The sequence below is a fragment of the Anopheles moucheti genome, chromosome 2 (genome assembly GCF_943734755.1).
Source record: "Anopheles moucheti chromosome 2, idAnoMoucSN_F20_07, whole genome shotgun sequence".
Taxonomy (NCBI): domain Eukaryota; kingdom Metazoa; phylum Arthropoda; class Insecta; order Diptera; family Culicidae; genus Anopheles; species Anopheles moucheti.
The window spans coordinates 46,804,257-46,824,972 of NC_069140.1; the positions used below are offsets into that span (position 1 = coordinate 46,804,257).

At 46.3% G+C, this 20,716-nt stretch overlaps 1 protein-coding gene across 2 annotated transcripts; it reads left to right on the forward strand.

Annotated features, from left to right (window-relative positions):
- The first annotated feature begins 482 nt into the window (after window positions 1–482).
- LOC128299352 (uncharacterized) lies at window positions 483–20,267 on the forward strand. Of its 2 annotated transcripts, XM_053035289.1 has the most exons (8): window positions 483–920; window positions 12,085–12,528; window positions 14,763–14,780; window positions 14,983–15,060; window positions 15,154–15,335; window positions 15,407–15,605; window positions 15,681–15,787; window positions 15,850–20,267. In XM_053035289.1, exons 2-8 carry the CDS (start codon window positions 12,474–12,476, stop codon window positions 15,970–15,972), a joined length of 762 nt encoding a protein of 253 aa, XP_052891249.1. In that variant the 5' UTR covers window positions 483–920; window positions 12,085–12,473; the 3' UTR covers window positions 15,973–20,267. The 2 variants fall into 2 exon arrangements, with proteins under 2 accessions (XP_052891249.1, XP_052891250.1); XM_053035290.1 differs by lacking the exons at window positions 483–920; window positions 14,763–14,780 and having other exon boundaries at window positions 12,474–12,528.
- The last annotated feature ends 449 nt before the right edge of the window (window positions 20,268–20,716 follow it).

Below are 20,716 nucleotides of genomic sequence, written 5' to 3' on the forward strand. Positions count from 1 at the left end.
ATTTGCCAACCTCTCGATCCCGTGCGGTTTAAACACGCTGAACACTGAAAGGAATACAATAGGAAAACGGCAGAGCAAGGTTAATTTCCCGTCGGCTGGCTGATCTCGCACTAGAGAGATTCTGCTTCACGGCACGGAATCACACTAAAGCTGAACTGAAGGTGTTTAACGCTCTTAGGGGCGTGCGAGTGTGTGTGTATGTATGTGTGTGTGTGTGTGTGAATGCGTGCTCCACAAAACGTGGTGAAAGATTCGCTGCTGCTAGTCTCGCTGCTTTACATAACAACCGCCATCGCAAAGGCGAACGTGAACCACCCATCGCACCCACCACCCCCCACCCACCTCGCGATTTTCACCTTGGTTAATCGTGGCGTGCACAAAAAGGGAGCTTGCAAAATTTTCCACTAAACTTCTCGGTCTCGTCTCCATTTCAAATAGAGTTGTCAAGTGCACAGGATCTACGTGCGTGCGCGAGTGTGAGTTGTGGTGCCTGTGAGTGAGTGTGCTTGTACGTACGCGTACGCGTTGTGCCCAGTGTGTGCCTGGTCCTTGCATCCAAAGATCGTCCGGTTTTAGCAAGAACTACCAGCAAAGGTGAAAGCGAGTGAGCGAGTGAGTGCGAGAGCCCGTGCGAAAGAGAGAGAGAGAGCGAGCGAGAGAAAGAAAGTTCGTCTGTATGTGCGCGTATGTGTGTGTGTGAGTGTGAGTGTGAAAGGTAAAGGGCACATAAAGCGCGTCGGAAAGGCAGCCGCAAAACACACGGTCAACTACAATTTCTACTACTGTTTCTACTACTACTGCTAGTACTTGTACTACCACTACTACCACTACTACTACGCACGCAACCTCCTTCCGTACCGATCGTACCAACAAGTGCAGCGTACGAAGACATTTGACAAGCGCCTTCACCATAATGATTAGTAAGTCTCAGTGGCGCGCTTGCCGTGACTTTCCCTGTCTCTCTATGTGTGCCCTCTGTCCTGTCTGTCTCTGTTGTCCGTCCTGTACCATGGTTCGCTTACGGGCGCACGCCATGTCACGCGCTGCCGTGCTGGTGTATGTGTGCCTACACGCCTAGCACACACGTACACCGAAAAAGAGCACCGATATGTTGTGTTTTTCCATCCGCATTTTCCTGTTTTTCTTCTCGTTCATCACTCATCATTCATCGCAATATGTAATCCTCCCATTTCCTGCCAATGTTATCTATTAAAACGCATTTCAGTGTACGGTGATCTAAAATGAAACGGGCAGTTAAAAAGACGTTAATTCATTGCATCCAATAATCTCATGCAAAGAGGTTTCCGCACTCCATCCTACTCACCGTTCCGGGGGTAGGCAACCTTCCCAGCCCCTCCGTAAAGGAGAACAGCTTGCGGTTTTCGTACAGTCGCATTTGGACCGACTGCATGGCCAAAGGGTACGATAACTCAGCGCTCGTAATGCTGATGATGACGACCGTGATGATGATTGTACATGAACTGAAAGATCTAAAGGGACGTTACAAAGGCCATCAAATCCAGGCCGCCAGCCTCAAATGCCACGCCGGATGGTGAGAGCGCGTCGAAAAGCTTTCCACCTTCGTCAAGCGAAGCGCAGGTGAAAGGCGAAGAAGGAGCAGCAGAAGGAAAAACCCCATCGCAACCTTCTGAAAAAGATCTCTTTATCCCTTTTTGCGCGTACCGTACCGGCCCACATGCTGCTTCATAATGCATGCTGGTTCAAGACCGGGCCCGAGGTTACGCGACGTGGTAGCCCAAAATTTAGCGCACTGCGAGGTAATAGTTTCACGTGCGTTGCTACCGACACACGGTTAATACGCTTCGGTGCGGTGCGGCAGAGCGACACGGGGGAATGAGCGCAAAAGGCCACAGCCTTGGTACTTATGCTTATCTGTGCAGTGCAGTGCGTTATCCTTGTATCGAGGAGCGGTGTGTACCGTGCACGATACGCAGATCTTGCTGCAAAAGAAAAAAAAAAAGGGTAGAATATGGTGCCTCTTTGCCAGGGATGTTCAACCGGCTACCAGTGGAATGTTCAGATCTTTATCTTGAAGACATTGTGTTATCGTTGTACTGCGCTATTAATCCACTATCTTATCTCGGAACTTTTTGTGTGTTCTTACAGTTGTTTAGAGTTTTGTCTATCTTCCAGATCATCTTGAGAGGCTAAATGTTTGATAAAATTGATTTAATCGCCAATGAAAGGGACTCTCTTTCGCTGTAATTCCAAATAAAATATTGCCATTGCTATTAAAGTTATTTGGTTGATAAAGACTAATTAATGCTGCTTAAACATATATTTACGTAGACCATTTTATGGATAACTGAAGGTAGGGGATGGAAATTACTTCTTTTGCTTACATAAAGCAAAATGCTTTTAGTGACTATTTATTTATTAAACTAAATTTAATGAATTTAATATCGCATTGAATTCAAAAACCTCAGTACTCGGAAAAATATCACTTTAACAAATATAAAAAAAGGTATTCTGCAGCACAAATTACCGATCAGTATTGCAAATGTAATTAATGCCTTTTCTAGGAACCATTACTAATCGCATAGTTACCATTTCTTATAAAAAAAAAATCTAAAAATTTGCCTAGAAATGCTCTGCCTTTATGGTGGTGGAGTCCCATGGTCTTCGGTAGAAAACCACAAGTATGTAATGCTAAAACATCAGCGTAATTTGTGGAAATTATACGCAAATGTTCTAAACCTTCATTCTTTGTTGATGCTGCAGTTAAACCCATCAATATAAATTTTCAATTAATCTTAAAATATGTCCAGAACTGTCCTGCCTTCATGGCGATGGAGTCCCATGGTCTTCGGTAGAAAACAACAGATGTTTAGTGCTTAAGCTCCGAAGTTCCCAAACATGAATATTTCAAATATTATCGATGATATCAAAGAATGCATTTTCATATAGTAAATTCAAATTAACCTCATAACCGTAGAAGGATCTAATGTTTAACAGATAGTTGAAATTTTTCACGAATTTTCATAGAGGTGGAGTTCCATGCATGGTCTTTGACTTTGAACTTTTGTCAAATACACCAAATGTAGTGAATTAAATTGTTGTCTGGACCTGTAACCCCTGTATAAAATGTCTAACAAAACAATCACCTACTAAAGAGTTCGTTACCCCACGAATATTCCCTCATATGACTTAATTACAGCTCGTGTTCTATTGACGTGTTTCCAGACATTATTGAATCCTTACCCATTTTACCCACTTTAACGCTAAGAAAATACTTCCCAAACCCCCATAAACAAAGAAACAGGTAAACCCACCTTGCAAAACCTCAAACAATTACGCAAGTTGCTCATCCCTGCCCGAACACTCGACAAAAAAAAACGCAAACACAACCAAGAGGTGCCGAAATTGAATGACGAAAGCCTACCTAATGGTCCCCAAGGGATGCAGGGGGGATGCTGGGGTTGTACGTTCGCGGCAAAAAAGTGTAATAGACTGAGACGAAAAATCTCACATCACAATCTCGTCCCCCGGGGAACGGGGTGGAGGCTCCGATGGCCGGCCTCGCCCTCCCGCGTACACGTTGCGCGCCACCATCCATTTGGATGGAAATGAATACATGAATATGCTACTAGCACGCCCTCGAACCGTGCTCTATAAAGACCCGGTACACCGACACACACACACACACACACACACACACACACACACACACACAGCAACACGGACGAGTGACAGTGGCCACGAATTTAGTTGGACGGTTTGGCTCCTGGTTGCAATTTGTCTGCTTCCCACACGCGGAAGAAAAACGAAGCAACCCGTGAGCGGGACACGCACACACACTCGTGTACTTAGTATGCGGGAGCTTTCATTCAATTTACAGATCCTCTTTGACGGCGTTCTGTTCAGCCGTATCACCGGTGGGATTCTTTTTCGTGCTCTCACTGCCGAGCCTGATCAAAATTCATTTCCATTCCGTTTCATCTAACCTTATCCATATTTTGTTTCCCGGCTCACCGTTTCCTTCCAACTCGCTGGGGTGTCCTTTTTCCCTTTCGGGTCGCCCTAGATTGCACCGTATCTACCTCACTTCACTAGGCGCTTTATCAGTTGATGTTCACTTCATCTATCATCTGATTAGTCCGCTTCGGGCACAGAACCAATGGTCGGCCCCCGGATGCTTGTACACCAAACATGGTAACGAAGTTATTACTGAGCACTCCGCCGTAACGGCCACTGTGTCCATGTACAAGCGTTCGGGTTCCGGTTCCGTTCCGTACAAAGTTTCGCACAGCCATCAGATAGCAAAACTGACACTTCCGCACGGTTACCATGGTTGCAATGCGGGGTGGGAGGAACGGGTTTTGGCCGGGACAGCTAAACCGGGACAGGAACACGAACTTGTTCATTAAACTGTTGCTCGAAGGCACATCGGCCGTCACGTTGTCCGAATGGTTCCCGTAAATGTCAACGCTTCGGAATTGCCGACGAAAGGACGATGGTTTCGGTGCAACAGTGTAGTGACCGAGTTCGAGGTTTGTCTGTGTGTGTGTGTGTAGCCGCGTTGTTGTCGACAACCGTTACGACCAGAATTTTAAACGAATATCTCTCCCCCCCCCCCCCCCCCCCCCTCAAGCCTACATGCCACCCGGCTCCACCCCAAATCCATCTTGTGGTTAATTCATTTTCACCCTCCCGCTCCCTTCTTCACCCACCTCGACCACCAGCGGGATGAAATGCTCAGTTCCGCTTGAATTAGTTATCGATTTTGGGGCAAACCAACAACACGGTCCGAATCCACAAAACCGGGCCTTGAAAAAAAAACAAGCCCAAACCACCCCATTAGCCTGTCATCAGCGTCTGACCGACAAGGGGAAATCGTGTTTATAATTTTCGCACCTTGCGCCATTTTCATCGTACCGATTTTCCGCCCGACTACCCCACCCAGGTCTCCATCTCTTTGCGCTCTTCAGCAAGGCTGGAATAACCAAAGGCCTCCGAGCCAAGTGCAGGAAAACCCGGTGATTCGTGGAAACTTTCCGTTTCGTCGCACGGTTGCCGTAATTAGCCGGAAATGAGGTTATCATGTTCTTCTGGCTAAAAAAAAAAGAGAAGAAACGAGAATAAAAACGGATCACTCAAAACCAGGACTCACTGCCAGCAGAGACCCGGTGGTGTTGAAGTATTGATTTCTTTGCACTTTTCCGTCATGGCCGGGGGAGGTTTTTTCCCCTTTTGAGTGGGATGGAGGATTTCGGTACCTCCCAGGCCGGCGGCGCGAGCTTCTCATCCCGTTTTTGGCCCACGCACCACCCCCCACCGCGACCCGTCCCACATCACAGCTATAGCCCGCCGAAAGTAATGAGCCGTGTGCTCGTGAATTCTGAAACGAACCAAACGGTTGGGAAAGATGAGAATGGATAAAAGTAGGAAGCGCGGGCATATTAAAAGGATCGAATATTACATAACCTCCAAATAGCTTCGTTTTGTGTGGTCCATGGCCTGGAGGCGTCGTTACGATGTGTCGGCCCTTGATGTGGCAGAGCTTTTATTGGTGCTGCTCCTCCTTTACTTTCTCATGCACAACACACACACTCACACACACACACATGCATATTGACATTCCATGACCATTTTGGGGCCGGCCTGTTCCAACCGATAAAGTTCATTAGTTGCGACGAGGTAACAGCATGCAAACGGGCGATCTAGTGCTTGAATTAGCAACCGCTGCTTCGGATGATGGTGGTGATGTCCACCTAGTCTCCCCGGACAGGCAATACCAGAAAGTCCACCCACACACAAACACAGGCGTCCGTTATGTAAGCGCTGACAAATATGGACGTGGTGCAGTGCAATATTAAAAGCACCAACCAACCCCATATGATGGGTCGTGGAATTTGACGAGTGACCGGACAGTAAATCGTCCGTCCTGTTGGTTGCTTCCTGTTTCTGCTACGTTACTGTTTCCGAAGGGGCCGCTCATAAAGGATCATAATCAAAGCCTACATACATACACACACGGCATGTTGCAACTCCTGCCCCATCCCACAGAGCCCGGAAGGCAATATAAACGCCACAGAAAAGGGAAGGACATCAATAAAAGTTGATCCCTGGATACCCTCCGCCGTGCAGCACACGGCAGCCACCGCTTTGATCTCGATCACGCGTGCGATTTGAAGCCCGTGGTCAGATTTTAATGCCTTGCCCGGCGGGGTCTATTTATACCCCAAAGGTACCATTATCTCCGAGGTGGCCGATGGATTTATGAGCAAATCTGGCAATCTGGAAGCTGCTTGCAAAAGGAATATTTATTTTTCTACGGCCGGGTGCTTGTTCATTGTAAAAGCGCGAATGAGTCCTCCTTACCGTAGCAGCTGAAGTCATACGCATGCATTTACTTACCTACTGGTCGCATCGCGGTCTTGACCTGCTGCTGAAGTCTTTTAAACCGTTCGCGGTCGAGTGCCGTCGTCTGCCAACTCTGGACTCCATCTCAAAGTGGGTCTACCACACTTTCTCTATTCATGTGGAGGACCTAAAAGGACTATACGGGCCTGGGTCGTTCGGTGTTATTTTCATGACGTAATCAGCCCATAGGATAATCTTTTCTACTCTATGGCGAGACTTATTTGCTGTACAACAATGAGTGCGTCGTAAAGCTCACAGAGTTCGACATTGCAGCGGCTCCTTCCATTGTTCTTCCAACACATACCAGACCAAACATTCTTCTGAGCATCTTCCTCTCGCAAGCAGCTAAGAGGGTTTCATCAGTTTTGGAAAAAGATCGTGTCTCATAGACGTACGTGAGCACTGGAACTATGTCAGTTCTATATAGCCCCATCAGACAGGTGGTTTAAGTAGAGTAGTAGAGACACACAAGTTGGTAGCCCTAAAAAAACAGAAGAAGAAAACTCTGTTAACGGTTCATTTGTTCTTGCGTTATTTTTTTTTTAGTTCAATCCTCCATCCGTGCAGGCGAGATTCTGGATGCAATACTACAGGCACGGAACAATATCACCCTCTCCCATCCACCCGGAAGAAGGTGTGAGATTTAATTAATTTAATCCGCTTCCAGGAGCCTCATTCCATCACCACATCACCAAGTCTGACGTTCCGGGGTTGAATTTGCATTACGGCGCCGCTGCTGCTGCTGTACCTTCAATCGGTTACGGGTGTTGCAGGGCCGAAGACCGAAAAACGCAATGCAATATGGGGGCGGTTTCGCATTCCGGCGCACTTGCCGTGCCCGCTGGAGTTTCTTTTGGCGAGGTTGGAATAATTATTCCGGCATGTTTCGCCGTTCGCTCTCGTGGAAATGGGCTGTTATCTCGCTGCCAGAGTTTGGCTCTATATACAGTGTGTGTGTGTGTGTGTGTGTGTGAATTATATTAGAACGTGAGCATAGAGCCCCGATGGAACACACCAAACCCGGGGTGGGTGGGTGTCTTTGCCCCTGGGAGTGTGTCTTTGATAATTCTTTAATCATACACCGCGCACGTGCTCTTCCATTGCACTCTTCGGGCGACCTACCACACAAAGAGCTAAGTGTCAACGCGTGCTGTATCGCTTCGGTGAAGGAATTTATGAAATATTGACACCTGTGACACCATGTGTGCGCTTAGCCCGCTTGGCAGCAAACGAGCCTGGATGCCTGTCGCCCACACCGGCACATCCCAGCCGCTCTATGCGAGCACTATCTCCGGTTTCCACAGTATGTGATACTGCTTTTAATATCCTCACACACTTCACTCATTCCGGTGCGGTGCTGTCAACCTGGGCGCTCAATGCAACCATGTCCTGTGCGCTGTTGTCTGTGCGCGTGTATCATTGTTTCTCGCCAACGACTCCAAGCGGTAGCATCCAACGGGTGGGAACCCGGTAACAACGCTCATCCCCGACATCGGACACGGCCAGACAAACGAGTGCCAAGTGCTTCCCCCATCGTGCTGTCCTTACTTCACCGGCGGGGGCACAAACATTGTACATCTGCTTTTCCTAATTGGGCGCAGCACAAAAAGGCTCTTGTTGTTCTCGTCATGCAATTTGACGAAAGCATCACCCGCGCGGCGCCTCCCGAGACTGCGTGGTGGAAAGGATGACCGTTTTCCTGCTGGAATAAAAGCACAGTAGTAGCATTAGCAAAAAGACATTGGAAGCGTAAAAGCAACCGCTTGCTTACCGGAGACTGCCACGATGACTGCAGCCCATTGCTGGATGGACACGAATACGGCTCGGCTGAAGGGAAGCAACCCTACTCCAAAGGACAACGCTGTCGACGCCGATTGCTATGGTGCTCTCTGTATGTGTGTGTGTGTGTGCATGTTGCTTGGCTGGATGTTTGCCGTGCTTCACAAAAGGGAGCAGTGTGGGAGCAAAATCCCAAACAAGAAATAATGTCCTACCGCACGCTTGCACTCCCGACATGAAGGTTTTCCAATTCCGACAGTCCTTGAAGTTCATCGTAAGCTTTCCGTTTGTACAGTATGGACGCAGAAGAGGACACCAACAAAAAAAAACACACACACCCAGCACCACACAAGCAACAGCAAAAGGCTAGACTATTCAACCGCCTGAGCCCGCCTGAGCCGTACCGAAGCTAAAGAGCTTGAAGAAATGGCTGTCAATGGCATTTGTGTTGGCCGTTTAGTGTGTGCGCTTCGTTTTGTTTTATATCTGCCGTATCGCATCTCGGTTCGGCAGGCGTTCGGTGTGTCGCCTTTGCTCGGTCTTTTCGTAGCCGTTGACACCGCGTACCGGTTGCGCGGCTCCGTTTCCCCCCACGAAAAACGATTGCACCCTCTGCCTGGCTACCAAAGCCATCGTTCCGTTCAATTCTTCATCGGTTTTTCATCTGCCGCTTTCAGTCCTAGTAGTGCGCCCATAGCTGCTGCGGTAGGCCTGCAGGGAGAGAGAGAGTTTGCTTTCAATCGAATTGTGCGGTGTGGTTTTTCTTGCGGATGAACGTCCCGGGGGTGGAATGGCGAAGGACAGGAATGGGAGTTTAACGAGAGACACCAAACCAAAGTGGAGGCACGTACCGGTTTTTTATTTGTGTGAAGCTCAAGACTGTATATCTGTGCTGTCTCTCTGTGTGTGTGTGCGCTCATTTTGCGAAATGTTCCCAGGGTTGACATTCCAGACAGCCCTTTTTGCTCTGCCCAGAGTTCGCAGCAGCCTATGGCATATTGCTGGGAAATGCTTTCTGACAGGTTTAGGAAAAACACGAGGGGGGTGGGGGGAGGGAGCGCGCTAGTAGGGGTGGTGGTGGGGTCGGTTGCTGTGGGAACAAAAGATAAAGGGGAAACACCGGATGACAGATCGATCGAGCGGGCTCCGTCGGATTAGTTTAGAGTCGGGATTAGTGCCTTCCCGCGGTGTGCAAGATGCTGAAGAAGCACGCGGAGAGGACGAGCGGGAAAATTGTGATGAAAATTTCCATGCTACATTTTCGTGTTTTTTCCTTCTTTCCTTCGTTCTCTCGTTTTGTCCGTAAAATGTTATAAAACATTAAATTTTGCAACGGCAGGCGTGCGATGGGTCTCGTAGTGGGGAGAAAACTTGCAAACAAATGACATCACACCATTAACAGAACCGGCCTACTTAGGTGTTTCCTAAGCGAAGGATACTATCCGGAAGGGGGGGAGGCGGAGGGTGGGGACGTTTTTTTAGGTCACCTCTTGAATACGACAAAGATTTTCCTTACCCTAAATCCCTTCCCCGTTCTTCGGGGTTCCGCGTCCCTGGTATCCGCGGTTATGGCCTCTTCTCTTCTACTATTTATAAATACACACCCACACCCTTGTTGTACACCCATTATGACTTAAGAGTACTTTTACTTACCTTCTGGCTTCGGGAGAAAATTGTTGGCCGTGGTTTTTGTGGCTTCACCCAACAATAACAGGCCACCGGTTGGCCCCGGGCCACTCAACGTGCCTCACACACCGCCGTCACCGTACGTACGAAGTCCCTTCGCCAAAGCAACGCGATGTCGAGATGTTTTTGTGCGAGAACAAGACGTCCTCGCTTTCAACAACCCTTATATTGATCGGAACAAGTGGACATCAAATCAAGTGGAAATGGGGCTCGTGTTTATCACTCCCTCCCCCCTCTCTTCTAGGGGCTTGGGATGCTTGGGATATCCTGGATAAAAAAAAACTTGCATATCCTCCAGAGGCAGAAAGGTGCCGCCAGGAGGTTTGTTGGTTATTAGTGTTAGTGTTAATATTATTGTTTGCCGTGTGCTAGAGAGCGAACAACTTCGATAAGCACACTCACTCCCCCCCAATCACCTCGCCTCAAAAATGGAATATGATGAGGTGACGTTCGATGGAAAGCTTCCGTAAAAATACCACGTGTGTGAGTGTGTATGCGCAAAGTTTGTGCCTTGTTTGTGCTTTAAATGTTTGATGAAGTGTCAGTAATAGGAAAAGTTTTCTTTTCTGTCTATTCTGCACTTCACAATCATGATGATAACGATGATGATGATGATGTTGGGTCACACTTTTGGAACACAAATCTTGCTCAGTGTACGTTGCACGTGCAGGAAGGGTTTCATCTGCATACGTTGCCCTTTAGAACAATGTACTACAACAATCGAAATTAGGATGCTAAATTTATAATACGATTATTTCAAGGGTGTAATATTGTGTATAGAAATGGCACAACAAGCTCAAAGTAGTTACTGCAGTTCTTTTAGAAGACAATACAATTCAACTCGATTAGTTGAAACTATCTAGCTTTATTTATGGATGCTAGCAATGCTAATAATAAGTTCATTAATATAAACTTTCTTATTTTGGACGTAAAAATAATAAAACATCAATCCAAAATTATGTTACCGAATCTCTGAGGATTTATGAATCTTTTGAGATTCGATCCTGATTTGAATGACTCCTCGTTAAAAAAATCATATGAATGACTCTACGCTAAAGATTCATCAAGCACAACGGTAAAACGGGTTCTCATGACAATATGTTTTACATATTACTTGTTACTTTATTGACTCTTGAGCTACTGTTGTTAGGTTTGGAAGACTTCCCTGAAATCGCCAATTTAAAACTAGCTGAACATTCCAGACATGTATTCAAGATTACTCAATAATTGAATATACGACTATGAGCTATACTTATTTGTTACTTTATTGACTCATTCCCTATCTTAAGGTCTTTAGAGTCTTTAGGTTTGAAAGACTTCTCTGAAATCACCAATTTTAAAACTAAGTAAACATTCCAAAGATCTATTGAAGATTACCTGGAATTGACTATCCAACTGTGAGTCGAAGTCATCAACTATTAGACAGTCCACCAATGAAGATATCCCATGGTCTATGTACTTCGTCATGAGGTCCAATACAACACCGAGGGTCGTGAATCACTTCTCAATATCGAGAACCTCGAGTTAACTATCTGGATAATATAGCTTAAAATACATTACTATAGTTATCAACAATCTAGCATTTAGTCAAATAGATAAAGAATTGCCAACCAATAGCCGAGGTGCGTGAAGATTAGTGACACCATCGCAAAACAATTGTTAGACAAATGTGATCCGCTTTTTAGAAGCAATACGTTGAAGGTGTGCTCAGAGGATTGGAATATGTTAATCAAAATCATTCCCAATGTTCGTTACTCAAGCAATTTTGAAGCATGAATGCATTACTTTTCGTTAGAACCACTTAAGAACTGAGTAAAACCCGTGTAGTTCCACGTTACCAGTGCCGCGTTGTAGCAACGAAGGGGTTTTTGAAGTTCGAACACCTTCAGGAGTGTGATGCGGGAATAGATTAGATAATAACATTCCATTTTCCCTTAGGCAATACTGAAATAGTTGCGTAACAATTAATATAAAATTTCCACAAACTGGCAGCTAGTGTAGAGCTGCGCTAGCGATAGACCAACTTTGGATACACAAAGATGGTAGTAGACGACGAATCAATAATCCTTTAGAATAGCTTGGTCACAAACCATCATTCTCGTAGTGCGTAGCGCTTTTCCACTTCTCACTCGCTGTCACTCACCATGCCCTTCCCGGTGTGCCCTGTGCCCAGGCCGGGGTTTGTTTGCATGCAACCAGTAACAACTGTTCTGTTTCCCCCCGGTTCCCTTCCAGGCATCTGGTACAACAATGAGTCTAACCTAGATTGGGTCCGCAAAGCTAACCGATAGTATAGAACCTACCCTAATAAAGGGTTCGGAAGAAAACTACGCTATCCGAGGAAAGTTAGCAAACAGCCGCCACATTGCCCACAACAACCGCAACCAACATCCTCCAAACCCTCACCGCAACAGCATCAGCAGCAACATCAGCATCAGCAGCAGCATCAAGCAGACGCACCGCATTCCAGCACCTCGCAGTCCTCCCGCCGGCCACATCAGCCACCGTCGTCGTCGTCGTCGTCGTCGCTGGTACCCACCACCTCCTACTCCACGTCCGGCGAACCGCGGGCCGCAGGTCGACGCAACTCGAAGCAACTGCAACGCGACGAGCTGGCCGCCAAGATGGGCAAGCACGACATGAAGCGCGGCATTTCCCAGCGATCCTCGGATGCCGGTGGTGAGTTGTCTATCACCGTGTTGCCGTGTCGTTTATGTCGATGACCTCCATCCGCCTCCCCTTCTCCCCCACGGCAGGGAGAAGGCGGCAGGAAAAGCCGGGGAAATGCTTTTTCGTATGGTTTCACATTGATTCGCGAATGTGTATGTGTATGAGTGTGTGTGTTTATTTATTTTCGCTTAATTTCCTACGGGACGCAACAAATGTGCCCAACCTGGCTGCTGTATCAGTGTGCGTGTGTGTGTATGTTTTTCATGAGTTTCTTTCTCTTCCCCTTCTTTTCTTGGTTCCCTGTTCGGTCTTCCGTTTGCGTTGGTCGCTGTTTGCCCCATTGGTAAACATGCCAACCACACTTCTACGCACCTACACACACATACGAACACACACGCACGCACACACTCACACGGAACACACGGTTAGGTTGCGACTGGGCTTCTGGAGCACCGTTCCGAAGGCAACTTCCATATTGGGACCTTGTGCGCCAAAAATGGTTACGACTGCTTTCTGCTGTCACCTGCTACACCGGCGGCTTGCTGCTACTGGTCACAATCGGGGTAATCGGAGCCTGTCGAGCTGATACGGGTGCTCGCACAACGGTGGACGAATGTCTGGAGTGTTTCCTGATCGTGGAGGAACACGAGCACCCGTACGAGCTAACGGTAGAAGCGAGCAGCGATCGTGGCCTTTCGGTACACGCACCGACCGAGCTGTCCGTGGTGGTGCAGCCAATGTTTCCCCCCAACGTGACCTGTTCCTGGAGCCATGCCGGTGGGCTGGCAAGCGATCTGTACGCACTGTACGACGAGCAGCTGGAAGGGCGCTGCATGCGCACCGGCACAACGCACCATGAAGCGGACGCGATCGAGCAGACGTTCTACTGCTTCGATCCGAACGTCCTGTTGGAGCTATGCAAGCTGCGGAAGGAGACGGAATTGCGCCGGCTGGAGCGGTTGTCCACGCAGCGCACCAAGCGCGACTTCCATCCGACCGGCTGCAGCCTCAACAATCTGCTATCCACCAACCGGAAGGTGTACGAGTTCGGGCTGGAGCACGAAGGTTTGAAGCCCACGTCACAGATCGTGCTCAGTACCATCTTCCTGGTGACGGATGTGCTGTCGGAGTTCTACAACCGTCGCATCGCCGCAAACGCCAACGGGCTCTTCTACGACACCGGACGGCCCGGTGGGCCGGGGTCCGAATCGGGCTCGTCCAAGAGCAACCCTCCGATCGAGGTGATACTGCTGCAAACGATCAAACATCAGATCCTGCACAAACTGGGCCTCCGGGAGCGTCCCCGCCTAACCAAGCACTTCAACAACGAACTCGTCTTCGAAGCATTCGATCGCATCTACGGCAACAAGATCAACATCGGGAACACGTACGCCGAGGAGCACTACTACCGGCGTTATCTCACCGCTAATCTATCCTCCGACCTTACCGGGGACTTTGTGGATGCGTTCTTCCGCGGGCCGGACAGCGCCACCGAGCGTGCCAACCTTCAACAACCGCAACCGTCGGCCACCGGCCAGAATGCAAAGCAGCGCACGAAAAGCAAACCACCGGCCGGTTCCGAACACGGTGGTGGTGGTGGAACCACCGGCGACAGACACAACGTCTTTGCTGGCACCAAGATACTGACCTACGCTGAGAAAGGTTCGCTATGGCACACAGCCTCAGAGACAGAGCGGCCAACACGAAGCCTCAGAACTCGTGACTATCTCTGCCATAAAGTGATATGTGGGTCGTTGTACCACTGTTCTACAATGTACCACCGAAACAGATATGCCATTTACATACGACCTGCGCGGTGTTCTCGGTCGCAGACGAGCCGAAAGCGTTCATTCCGGCATGGGTTTCCCCGGGGCGGGTTAGCTTCTCTTCTTCCAGCGTTCTTCTATTTTTTCGCAGCACACACCACACACTCGGACACACTCCACTCCGATCCACTCAACAAGACACACCACTCCACCCACCTTTTTTCTCACAGTCACTCTGTTAGGCCGAACAATTGACAATACCGAAAGTTACACAACCACACTCTGTAAGTTGCCCTGTAGCCCTTTTGTATCGTTTCGTAGCCGTTGTACTTTCATTTCATGTCAACTTTGTGTCCCCATGCTGATTGACCCATCTAGTAGCTGTCGCTTAGTAGCGACGTGTGCTGTTGTTTTGACAGCTGCATCTGACACATGTGTACCACACTTTACTAACCGACTTTGTACTTATCTTTCCAGAATCTCCCAAGCATTATGGTGAGTAAACGTTTCGGGTAAAGAGTGGTTGTTTAGTGACGAAGCGGTAGTGGATTAGAGAAGTATCCTCAACTATTTGTAGCTTTATAGAGTAGGGTGTAAATGTAGGAACGGGTTTAAGGAACCTCACTAGCGTTTGATGTAGTTGTACGTGTGTATAGTATTCCAATTGATAGCGTAAATATTCATTGATCATTCGTAGCTTCAACAAATTTAGTTGGCAAATTTACACAAAGCGTCAGACGAATAGTGCAAGATGTGAAGGATGAAGGTTCGCCGAGTAAGTATCGGTCGGTGAATAGATTTTCATATGGTCAAGAATCTACTAATCGTGCCTCTTCTGTGCAATGTCATACGCATCAACCCAATCCAGGTGGTATGAGCCGTGAAGAACTGATCGAGACGAACGAACGGCTCCGAGCGGTCCGTATCCGATTGGAGGAATCGTACGATACCGCCAAGAAGGCACTGGTCAACCTGATGAACAAATACGGCGACTCCAAGAGCCAGCGTAACATCTTCAATCGTTATCCGATGCTGAAGCTCATGATTAAGGTAAGGTCCCGTCCAGGTCTAGGGCATTCTCCGGTGTGTTGTGGCATCTGTTGACTATTGCTCTCGTACAGGATGTGATCCGGTTGGAAACGCAGTACTGGACCCTGGTCGAGATCCCGAAGCAGGAAAAGCTAGAAACTGTTCCGGCCTTCGTACTGCGTGCCTGTAGCATTATGGAGAAATCGCAAAAATCGGGCGAAGGTGTGAAGACGTCCGCCAAGCTGGCAGAGGAGGCGGCCGAACGGCGCGAACGAATGGAGCGACTCGAAAGTAGGAACCAGTGCGCCAGCAGCAGGGTGAAGTCGGAAAACCCCTCACTAACACTTGTTTCACACGTCGTTACAGCTATGACCACGGCACAGATCGAGCAGGAAAACACGCAGATGATAAACGATTTGTATCGTCTGCTGAAAAAGTACACCGGTCTAAGGAACTTGATTCGAGAGCTGAAGGTAGGCCGAGGCTACGGCCCTTTGTGAGATGTCCCTGTAATAAACCTCTACCTTTGTTACAGTCCGAGTATGGCAACTCCAAAATCTACCCAATCTTCCCCCGGTACACGATGCTGAAGGATATGATCAAGGACATTATGCACGATCCGGACTATATGGAGGTTTGCCACGAGGTGGACAACTGAAATCACCAGAAATAAAACCCGCTCGTCATCGAATCGAACGTCTAACCGTAGACACTCATTGCGATGAAGGGCGAGTTTTATAGGCTCTGCGCGACGATACCTCGCTGCGCGTTTTATTTGTTTTGTCTTCACTTTCGGAGAACCTATATATCGGAAACGGACGGTGTGGAAAATCGGTATTTCCGCATCCCTAATATCAGGCTGTACAAAAACAAAGGAGGAAAACCCTGCGCCATATCTTCGACGCTGCAATACACAGTCCATATCATTAGTTCGCTTGGTAGAGCTGTGGACAAGGATCACCCACCCTTCTCCGGTACACAACATCATCATCATCGGTGCTGGCTTTACACTGACTCTGGTTTAACAGTTATTGGCGTCTGTTTTTTGGGGAATAGGTGATGACGTTCGTTTGAAGTGTGAATCAACAATCAATCAAGGGCCTTAGGGAGGGGAACAACGACACACACACGCACATCCGTGATGGTGTCACACGGAAGTATCTCGAATATCAGGCTCTTCTCCCCTCCTGCAGGATGTCCTTTCCATGTGTTTTTACCTTTTCCCGTCGCCATCTTTTTTTTTTTGGGCAATCTCCAGTAATGGGTGACTTTAGACGAGAGGCTTCGCTTGGTTTGTTCTGTTGACTACCGTCCGTTAACAGCCGCTTATTGTATAAGAATTTGCATCTATGGACAATGCACTGAGCGCAAAGGCTTGTTTTCATTGTTTATGGACGCAGATGCTTAAATGCAGTCGTAAGTAGCTAAGCTTTGCGAGCTCCATGCACGATCGTAACGGCGGATTGGGTTAATTTGTTTGCCCCTTTAAGAAAATTCCAGAAATCCCCACAAATTCCAATGGGGAGTTCTTTTATCTAAGCAAAAGTAGTAGCAGAATAAATGAGAAAATGAAGGTAGAACGGATACTTACAAAAGTTATTGAAACAAGAACAAAACAAAAAAAAAACAAACATTGATGAAATGACCCACCTATCTCTACACGAACAATGTATTCAATACAACAACAACAAAAAGAAAAGAAACAAAACAAATAGGGATGATAAAAGAACACAACTATTTTTGCACAGATAGTATTTACATATTCAATCGATTTTCTTTGTTATTCCTTTGGATCACAACTAGGCACACACACACACAAAAACACATCACACATCACACAAAATCATCGTACTACACAATCAATCATCCAACGTAGACAAAACAAAAACTAAGGACACTTACACAACGTAGGACACGCCAAACACGTGGAACCAAATTTGTGGCACAACAGCAAAAGCGAAAAGCAAAGCGAACAAATTAGTTGAGAAAAAAAACAACAAGTCAAAGAAGAAAAGGGAAGAAACACTACATTAGGAAACGTAAAAATCTAAACATTAACTAAAGCAAAAGACCAATTCAATAATACAAAACTCATCACTATACAACGTTAGCGACAAAGTAGTTGAGGGAGGCGAAGCTGAAATAAAGTCAAGTCGTAAAGTAAAAGACAATGCAAAAACATTGCTGACACCTTAGGCATCAATTTTCAATGTTCAAGCACACAAGTTGGAAGAAGAAGACAGAACAGATAAAAAAACAGAGAAAAAACTCGAACGAGAAAATAAAACGCAAAAAACTAGGGAAACAACTACCATAATCAATTTAACGAATGAAAACATTAGAAAACATTTGGAAAACAAAGCAAGTAGAAACATTCAGTGACAGAGGAGAACAAGTGACCCCTCGAGGAAACAGTTGCTTTCAGTTTTCCCAGCCGTTTTATGTGTAAGTGTTTCAAGCTCTTTTTTCCCGGTCTCCCACCAAAAAGGACGCTGGTGGTTGGCCTACTTAGAAAAGATGGATAACAAATTTGATACAAAACGACTAAAGTAAACAAAAAAATGAACATTAACAAACAGTACACGCGGTCCGACGATTGTGGGCAAGTAGACGGTAAAAGAATTGTAACAAAATACATAAAGACACAAAACAATGGAATTATAACAGCAAAAAAAAACAAAAACATCACACACTCATTGAAAAAAAACTATAAAGGAAACTCACAAGAGCTGGAGCTTCTCGCCTTTTTACACACAAACACACAAAAACGATTGATGGAAAACTTGCAAGCGTAGGACAAAAGTGCGAACCTAAAAAATACAACAGACAGCCAAACGGTAGTGATGATTAGAAATTGTGGTATTATGTGACAGACGGCAGTGGCAAACAAAACAAGAAAAAAAAGCAGCAACAGAAAACTAGCACAACCAAACCAAACCACGCAAACAAAACAGTGCAACCAAAGCGCAGGAAAATAGTAAACGCTGAAGTAAGAATATATGCAAAACATTAGCTGTGTTGTTAGGTGGCGGCCATTTGTGTGGAGTTGTGGCGGAGGGACCCGACCCGACCCAACAGACAAATATTCGTGGATAACAATAACGTAGATAGAAATCAATAATAGTGATGTAAAACGTGGTATGGCATGTAACAGCAACAACAGCAACAAAAAGACAACACATAAAACGTTAAACCTCTTGAAAAGGGGGGCAAATGCGGAACCGGTAGGAAACTATGGTAGACGGAACAGGTAAAGGTACGGACAAAAACCCAGGCGTAAGGAACATTCCCACTACACTGAACCTCTACACCTATTGTGCAGCTTATCAACAGCAGGAATGTTACAACCGGCTCGGCAAAAAGTGACCAACAAAGCAACACACGCACAACAAGATTGTATGTAGTTACGGAACTGGGGCAAGCAAACTCGAATCGTGCTAATGGCATTTGTCACCTTGGTGTGTGTATGTGCGCGTGTGTGTGTGCTTTCATTAGCTAATCACATGGCTACTTACCGGGATAGTGCTTGCTAGTGATACTTTGAACTTTATCTTACATGGAAATGGATCTTTGAAAGATTCACATTTAGTTATTTGATGTATCCGCCATCTTGGAAAGGTATTACGAATATCCAAGTGCGAAAGGTTGCTTGCATTAAAGCTACTACTTAAACACTCATTTATCATTCACTTAAGTACTCACATACCTACTGAGACTTGAGCAGTTGTTAGTCCGTAGGCACTTCGCCTGATTGAACAATTCCCGGTTCCCGGATCGAACAATCGGTTAGGAAGTGAATTCTCTATAAAGATTCTCTCCTCTGACAATCCAAAAGTGACTCCACCTATCTTAGTAGCCAGAGTTGAAATAACTCTGTATACCAATCCTTCCAAGCCAAACGTAACAAGTAACAAAAATAAGAAACCTTTCTGGATTCTGTTTACATCATTCATAAGTGACTCATTTTTAACACCAATTCCGGTAGCGTAATTGGAACTGTCATTAGTTCCTCAAGATATCTCGGTCGAAGTGACGAGAATGCGACCAATTTATAGGTTACGAACAATCGGCACTCGTACGGTATCGGGTCGCAAGCCCCTGCATTTATGCAATCAAACAGTCGAGGTCAAATGAAACCGTAAGTAGACAGGTGCAAGGACATGAAACAAAGACGCACCCATACACATACACAGACACACACTACCACGTATGAGAGCCATCTTTCCCATGTTAATAGTCGTTTAGACCTTGCTTTCGCATTACGTTTGCGTTACACTTTCAAGTAGCCAAGTGCCCGTCAGCATTACTGTACAAGTAAAACGCACATTTGAGGCCATAGTTTCCGATTCCCTGCACTAGAAATGCAAGCGAATACATTTAAAAACAAAATACCTAGCGGCCGATCGGTTTTTTGCTTCGGAACACTGTTCGTACTGCAATAGAATTGAGTTGAGTTTGAACGTTTCGAACCGGGCTCCCAACCAACAAACACTCACCCACACACACACACTCACTCACGCTAGCACGCCATTTAAACGATAATCCAATCCTTAATCACTAATCCCCCCTAAGGCTCGCTTCACTTAGGTTTTCTCCGGGCAGGAAACTAGAGCATTTAGAAGTGTTGCATTCAGAACTTGTACATACGCAGCAATTGTTGTATAGTTGTGCTTAAGTTTGGCTTAGTGTGAAAGATGCAATGAAAATTTGAAGAAAAAAAAACAACCAAGACACGAACTCAAAGCGACACAAAGAAACAAAACAGTTAAAAGACAAAGTCAAACAAAACAAACAAAAGAGAAAAGAGCAAAATAAAACAGGAAAAGCATTCAAGAGACCGGCACAACTGGCGAAGAAATCAACCAATATTATATTATACACGCGCGCAAAATGCTAGTGCATTAGCCCGGAAGAGCAGTTTAGTATAGCGAGACAGTTGAACATAAAAACAAAGAACAGAACAGAAAAGAACGGAAAATGATAACGTTTCTAAAGCAAACACTGCAAAGCAAGGCTATTAAGAAAAACCCAAACAAACAAAAATCAACACGAGCGGAATGGGAAAAACAAACCCGTGCTTCATATTATAACATTGTCGTAGCAATTGTCAAGCCGCCGAAGAGCCGGATGGGCATATTTATATATATACACATACAATATACATATATATATATATACATATTATTATTTAATATTGATTATTATATTGGCACGGCATGAATGAACAAACCGCGGGACTGCAGCCGTTAAACGTGACAGGAACAACAGAGTACTTCCGTTTTTGTGTTGGTTTTAGGTTACCGTTTTCTTACCGTTGAGGGTTTGTTGTTGTGTGTGTGTCTCTTTCTCTCTCTATCTCTCTCTGTTGGGTTTGCGAAAATTTCCTTCCTGCGTAAATAAAT

Excerpts from the sequence above, each read along its gene's own strand:
- LOC128299352 (XM_053035289.1), top strand. The coding sequence starts at position 12,474 with ATGGGCAAGCACGACATGAAGCGCGGCATTTCCCAGCGATCCTCGGAT. Across the intron at positions 15,061-15,153 it reads GAAGGATGAAGGTTCGCCGA|GTGGTATGAGCCGTGAAGAA; the intron begins GTAAGTATCGGT and ends AACCCAATCCAG. Across the intron at positions 15,788-15,849 it reads ACTTGATTCGAGAGCTGAAG|TCCGAGTATGGCAACTCCAA; the intron begins GTAGGCCGAGGC and ends CCTTTGTTACAG.